This window comes from Numida meleagris, chromosome 25, assembly GCF_002078875.1.
Source record: "Numida meleagris isolate 19003 breed g44 Domestic line chromosome 25, NumMel1.0, whole genome shotgun sequence".
Taxonomy (NCBI): domain Eukaryota; kingdom Metazoa; phylum Chordata; class Aves; order Galliformes; family Numididae; genus Numida; species Numida meleagris.
The window spans coordinates 3,939,145-3,945,640 of record NC_034433.1 but is presented as its reverse complement, the minus strand read 5'-3'; the positions used below and the strand labels follow the sequence as shown (position 1 = coordinate 3,945,640).

Sequence of the window (6,496 nt, the reverse complement as noted above, 5' to 3'; positions counted from 1 at the left end):
CGAGCCCGACCACGTGACCGCGGGCGCCAGGCGGAAGGGGGCGGGCGGCTCCGGGCGGAGCGGCTGTGCGCGCCGACAGGGGAGCCCGCGCTCTGCTGTGTGGAGGGACGGCCCCGGGCGGGGGGCGCAGCCGGCTCCTGAAGGGGACGAGGCGGGTACCATTCTTTGGGCCACCTTATTCCGGCCTCCCCGAGTCGAAGTAATAACACAGCCAAGGCTCTTGGGTTTCTCTCAGAAGTTTATTTTAAAATAAAGCTTACAAATATCATACCGGCATCTCAACAACCTTCACATAATGTTCATTCTTGCAGCAGCGTTTACTAAAGCACCAACTTGCGATGAGCACAAAGAAGCAAGGCTGGTACGTGACAGCCTGCTGGAGATGGAGGCTGGGGGGAAAAACGAACACGCAACAAAAATCAAAATGCAACGCACTGCTCCACAGCAAGGGGAAAGCCAGAGGGACTGGCACCAGCCCAGCAAAGGCCTGCCTTCATCCCGGGCTTCCTGAGGCCAGGGAGAGCCCAGTCCTGTGAGCGGAGCATCCCTGGGCAGGGCACGGAGATCTGTGCCTGAAGCAGTTGCTGCGATGGCAACAAAACACACGCACATCCCTGAAGATCACAGCACATCTCGTAACCTTGCTGAGGCTGTGACAGGCCTCGGTCCTTGGATGAAATGCCCTGAGTGCTGGCACTAAGCACATGGCCATCCCTGACCGAGGTTCACCTTTTAAAAGTACCAAGTAGCATCCGCTACACATAAAAATGTAAGAACTGTAACTCCACTGATGCTTCTGAGATCCTGAGATCTCTGGAAGCACCGTAAGCCCAGTCCCCAGGAAGGAAAGCACTCCTGGGGAGCCCTGCAGCATCCTCAGAGACAAGGGCAGCACAGCTGCACAGTGCCTCAGCTACAGCCTCCACCCACCGACAGCGCTATGCACAGTGCAGGTGGGACAAGTCGTGCTGCTACGTGCTTCCATCTGTGAATTGCACAGAGCCTTCATCTTTGTGCTTACTGTTACACAAGTGTTCTTCTAAATGATCCCCACGACCACTGCCAGCCCACTGCAGAGAAGGAAAGTCTGGGGTCTGTAAGTGTCCTTTCTGCCTTGCAGAAACTGAAATGTAAACTTTTTCCACGAGACAGTCAATATGCAACATCACAACAGACAAGCGAGACAACAAGCAGCTGAAAAGCCCGAAGCAGACAGCCTTGCTTTTTTTTGTAGAACTGTACAAGTCGTGTGTGGGTGAGCACACACTTGGCCTGGAAAACAAGCACAGGGCCAGCTCTGCACAACGCTCCATGCCTGCCAAGAGCGGAGCACGCACACAAAATTAGAATATGCTCCTTATCTTCTCTGGCACCTGCTCACCATGCTGGGCTCCCCCAGTCTCGCTGTCAAGTAAAGTTCCTCCCAGACAAGTCACTGTACACTCATGGCTGCTTGTGCTGAGGCAGGCACTTGGCCAAGCACAAAGCGAGCGTAAGGAAAATGTAGACACTGCAGCAACTGCAGCAACAGAGCAAAAATGGAGCAGAAGGAACTGCAAATGCACCCAAAACACCCAGACGCAGACAGCAGCTCACGTAAAGGGAGCCCAGCTGATTATCAGGGCACGTGCCTTTTCCATACTTTCCATTATTCTTTCAGAAGAGTCCTGAAAAGAGCACAAAACTAGAGATTTTAGGCTTCAAGTTAGTTTGACACAAGCCCAACAATACGACATACCATATAAGAAGTTACAAAATTCCTCAAATTATTTTGCCCAGCGAAGAAAAGACTTCCCTGACACATAATTCTTTTTATCTAGAAAAACATCCACCAGAACTTGTGCTACAAAAACCTAAAGCAGCTCTGAAGCAGGGAAGTTGTTGCAAGTGCTTTAGCTTTGTAGCATGGGAAGCAGAGTTAGGAACACTGCACTGGGGTGTCCCCCACAAACCCACAGCATACACCTGTTCGCTGTGGAACACAGGAGAGAGGTAAATTTTATCTCTGTATCTTCCCAGTAACTTAAAGGGTCCATTTTCTTCTCTCCATAGCATAGGCAGGGTATTCCTTTATGGTTTTCTACTGAGTTAGAGCCTAATAAAGTGTTTCATAGTATTGCAATTGGACTTGCACATGCAACTGTGTGGAGGAGCTCAGCAGGGCAGAGCTGCTCCCAGAACCAGAAGCCTGCCCTGCCCTTGTGACACACCAGTGTGTGATCACAGCTTGTTAAAACAGTGCTGAAATCTTGCCAGAGGAACTCAGCTCAGTTTCCAGCTCCTCTATAGGCTCTGTTTCATCCCACCGGGGCTTGGTTCTCAACTGTGGAAGAGAGATAAACAGCTCAAGCATGCTCTGCATGGATAGATCTGGGAGGGCTTTGGTCTGAACACTGCTGTCCTGCAGAGATGATGGTGACACACAGCCCTAGATACTCCACACTACAGCTTCTCATTGTCATGTTGCAAGCAAAACACCTGTGGTAGCAGTGATGACAGCTCCGTACAGCTGAGCTAGAAGCAGCATGTTCAGAGCCTGGCGTGCATGAGACACTCCAGCTCTTAGCTGCACTGTTAACTAGATAACAGAAGCCAGTTAAAACTACTGAAGGAATGCTGAGCACTCACACATGGTGAGCAGAACCCCAGCCTCTAAAGTCTTTGCTATTTTTCTCTTCCATGTGTTCTAAATAATAGTTGCTTCTCTGAAGAATTAACATTGGCAACTCCATTTTGCTCAGGTTCACCTGGAGATTCTCTACTCCACTTAGGATTGATAAAGGAGAAAAAAACTACATATCCCATGAGCAGCAAAATGTGTGAGATAGACTCTGAAATTATTTGCAGTACACTAAATGGAGCAGTGACTCAGAATGCAAGCATTAGTTCTGAGCAATGGAGAAGCTGCACGCTGAGAGCGGAACAGTGGAATCTGGGAGTGCAGGCAGTGCTTCACTCATCTGCCTGTCAAGTGAGTCACCTACCCTTCAACAGCACTGAAGTACAGCCTGCATCTCCAAGGCATCCAGCAACAAACCACTGCAAACATAGGGCAATTACTTCCCTGGCAGCCTCAGATGTTATAAAAGAAGCAGGTGCTTCCATTCATGCTGACCTGATGAAGCTCTGCAGTTTTTCACTAGCAAATAATCCACAGAGAAGCCTCCAAGAAACAGGACTTACAGACCACAACTAGATGCTTGAGCTGCCCTCCCTGCTGCTTTTAAAGTACATTTCTAAAAGAGAATGCAGATTAGCAGCTGTCAGGCAGAGTCTATAGACAGCCCCACCTAGAGGTGCTGCTTATATGACAGTGTTCCAACCCTGTGCTTTCCCAAGAACCGCTGTGAGTTAGGACTTGTGTTTGCAGAGCAGCATCCCAAGCACACCCACTGCAGCTGTCATTACGACTACTGCCCATGACTGCCTTGTTTTAAACAGCTACGGCTGCTGCATTTACAGGCATCTTTGCTTTTCACAAAGATTTTTTACTTGAAGAGTAAACATGCCTTTGTCAGATTGAATTCCCCGAGTCAAGTCAATCCAGCTGACCGGTCTTGGAGAGACCTTGCAGGTCACTACATTCAGAAGACTCTGATCCTGATTAAATAATTTGAAACATTTTGTGCTGAAAGTACTAAGGTTAGAAAAAGCCGAACAATAAGTCGGCTTGTTGCTCCCAGTACATAGAGACCATTTCTACTTCGCTGTCACAACCCCATGTCAGGCAGTTTGTAACATGTTGCTAATGCAGTTTTGCAAGGATATCTAGAGTTTTCAGACTTCACAGAAAGCACCCACTGCATAGTCACGTTACTGACACTTCCTGACAGTGCCAGCCAGGTTGTGGCTCCGAGCAGTTCAATCGGAGCAGGAAATGCACTGACCTCTAAGCCAAGGGAGCACATTTTGCCATTTAGCAACAGTATTCTTTCCAAATAACGCTGCCGCAACTTGGCACCAGCACGCAGATGTTTCATTGTCTTCCATCCAATTTACCACTGACTGATAAGAACAAGCAGTGAATCTAGCAGAACGCTGATAGCTACCTGAAGCACTTGGCCATCAAGAAGCATCAGCATGGAGACTGAAGAGGATACTGCAACCCATTCCAGGAAGTCAAGAACTCACACAAATCCTATTTTCTCCACACAGCGACCTGAAAAAAGGTATTTACAGTTAATAGGAAAGCAGTGCTTTCAGGAGAGAAGAACCTCATCCAGCTGCACTTGGCAGGATACAAACGCAGTGCGGTCTGGAGGTATTTCAGCAATTAGAAAGGCACTTCATCTTCTACATTTCTGTAAGCAGCAGTTTTTAAAAATAACCTAATAAAAAATATTTGTAACACGTCTTAAAATGAAGTACTTATAAATACTTGTTAAGAAGGCAGCACAGATGTGTAGAACAAGATCTCCAGGACCCTGATTCCCCTTTGTTGCTTCTTTCATCACACGCAAGCCCATTAGTTAGGCTGCAGGCAGCTCATGCCCTCTGCTGCTCAAGTTGAACCAACCCAGCAGTATCTTTGGCCTCAACAGAAACGTAAATCTCTGCAAAAAAATAGATTAAAGGTTCAGATGTAGTGGGACCACACAGCCCGAATACAGCGTGGGGACCCAGCAGATGCAGACAAAGATATAAAAATAAATAAATGAAAAATCTGATATCTACAAACTAGTTCTAGATCCCTTTTTTCCTCTAATAAAAGGAAACGAAAACAAATCCTCACAGCTGAGCTCCTCTCTTGTGATGAGAAACTTGAACACAAAGAACAGGATGCAGTCTTAAGGCATTCAGAATCACTGTCATCAACTGCACTTGCCCCGACAGACAAACAATTTTCAGGACACTTCCCACCTACTAAATAAATCTTCTACTGCATCGTAGAAGGATCTCTGCCTTGAGGCGTTTAAAGGAGTGAGTAAATATTGCTTTGGAAGTTCACTTGGAAAGTCCTCATCAAAAACAGGCGACTGCCCAGCAGTGCCAGCTGCCGTTGCTCCCCCCGGCTGTTCTCCACTCTGCTCCTCCTCCTCACAGCCGTAAAAACAAATACCATCTTGAAGGGAGCAGAAAGCTGACTCATGGGAGTTCTGCTGAGGAGCTGTGCCACACGTGAGCCCCTCAGATTGCTCAGTATATTCCTCTAGGGACTCATAAACAACTCCTTTGGGAGCAGAGTGCTGGGCAGCTCTTTTCGCAAGACACACGGGTTTCTGTTTCTTTGTTTTGCTCTGCCGCCGTACAGACTCTTGCACAGGCTTTGGAATTGTGAGGTCAGGAAGCGCCCGCTGGTCAGGACTCAGGTATTTCTGAAAGGAGGCGTGGCACATGCCGCCTTTCACAATTGGGATGACTGAGCAGGGTTTCAACCACTTCACGAACTCACACAACTCTGAAAAGGAGGAATGATCCGAGTACGGGATGAGGTGGATTTGGGGGTGGGTGACCTTCACGGGCCTGCCCGTGGGGAGGATGGCAATCGTCGGATGCAGCACGTTCCAGCTCACGAGGGTGTCCCGGCGGATCTCGGCGACGTCCACCGCACGGATCCTGCCGGCCCCCTCCTCGGTGGTGAACACTTCGGGCAGCTCCAGCAGCCGCATCTGCTCCAGGCGGGAGGGGCTCACCACAACCCAGGTGCCGAACTCGAGCGCCAGGTGCACCAGCAGCTCCTCCTTCCCCAGGCTGTACACACCTGCGGGAGAGCCGTGAGCGGCACGCCGGGCGGGGGGGATGGGGGGGAGGCGCGGGGCAGGCGCGCGGGGGCACTCACCGATGACGACGCGGTGCTGCGGGTGCTGGCGGATGAGCTGCGCGGCCTGGAGCGTGGCACAGCTCCGCGAGGGCAGGGCGCGCTGCGGGCGGCAGTTGGTGTTGTCCAGGTAGAGGCGGTCGATGCGGCGGCCGCTCAGCGCCGGCTCGCGCTGCATGGCGCGGCTGTAGCGGAAATCTCCTGCGGGAACGGAGCCGTCAGGGCGGGCGGAGCGGCGGAGCGGCCGCGTCCCCGCCCCGTACCTGTGTAGAGGATGGTGCCGAAGGAGCCCTCGAAGAGGAACATGACGGAGCCGGGGCAGTGGTTGGCGTCGAGCAGCGTCACGGTCACCTCCTCGCCCACCGCGTGGCTCTTCCCCATCTCCAGCGGACGGATCCAGCGCGTGGGCACCTGCGGGAGAGCGGGTGTGAGGACCGGGCACGGCAGGGGGACGGAGAGAAGAGAGCCGGGCCGGGGGACGCGTACCTTCAGGCGGTGGCTCAGCAGGCGGGCGGTGAGCGGCGAGCAGTACAGCGGGCGGCTCCAGGTGCTGGACAGCCCCACGGTGTGGTCCGAGTGCATGTGCGACAGGAAGAACAGCCGCGCGCCGCCCGCCCGCCGCACGCTCCAGAAATCCACGGCGATGGGCGTCCCGGGGATCACGGTGCCGTTCATAGCGCCGGGGCGCGGGGAGCGCGCGGGAGAAGGTGACGCCCCCGCCGCTTCCCGCCGAATTCG

The 6,496-nt window shown here is 51.9% G+C and overlaps 1 protein-coding gene across 2 annotated transcripts; it reads right to left on the bottom strand.

Annotated features, from left to right (window-relative positions):
- Nucleotides 221–6,476, bottom strand: DCLRE1B (DNA cross-link repair 1B). 2 transcript variants are annotated; one of them, XR_002432791.1, is made up of 5 exons: nucleotides 6,245–6,476; nucleotides 6,022–6,169; nucleotides 5,780–5,959; nucleotides 4,050–5,701; nucleotides 221–1,667 (listed from the first exon to the last, which is right to left on the bottom strand). XR_002432791.1 is itself a non-coding variant. In XM_021376980.1 (4 exons), exons 1-4 carry the CDS (start codon nucleotides 6,431–6,433, stop codon nucleotides 4,845–4,847), a joined length of 1,374 nt encoding a protein of 457 aa, XP_021232655.1. In that variant the 5' UTR covers nucleotides 6,434–6,476; the 3' UTR covers nucleotides 221–4,844. The 2 variants fall into 2 exon arrangements, 1 of the variants encoding a protein (XP_021232655.1); XM_021376980.1 differs by having other exon boundaries at nucleotides 221–5,701.

Bases quoted from the DNA above. Each gene is read 5' to 3' on its own strand.
- DCLRE1B (XM_021376980.1), bottom strand. From the start codon at position 6,433: ATGAACGGCACCGTGATCCCCGGGACGCCCATCGCCGTGGATTTCTGG. The intron at 5,960-6,021 runs GTACGGGGCGGG...CCGTTCCCGCAG, and splicing joins CGGCACCATCCTCTACACAG to GAGATTTCCGCTACAGCCGC. The intron at 5,702-5,779 runs GTGAGTGCCCCC...GCTCTCCCGCAG, and splicing joins GCAGCACCGCGTCGTCATCG to GTGTGTACAGCCTGGGGAAG.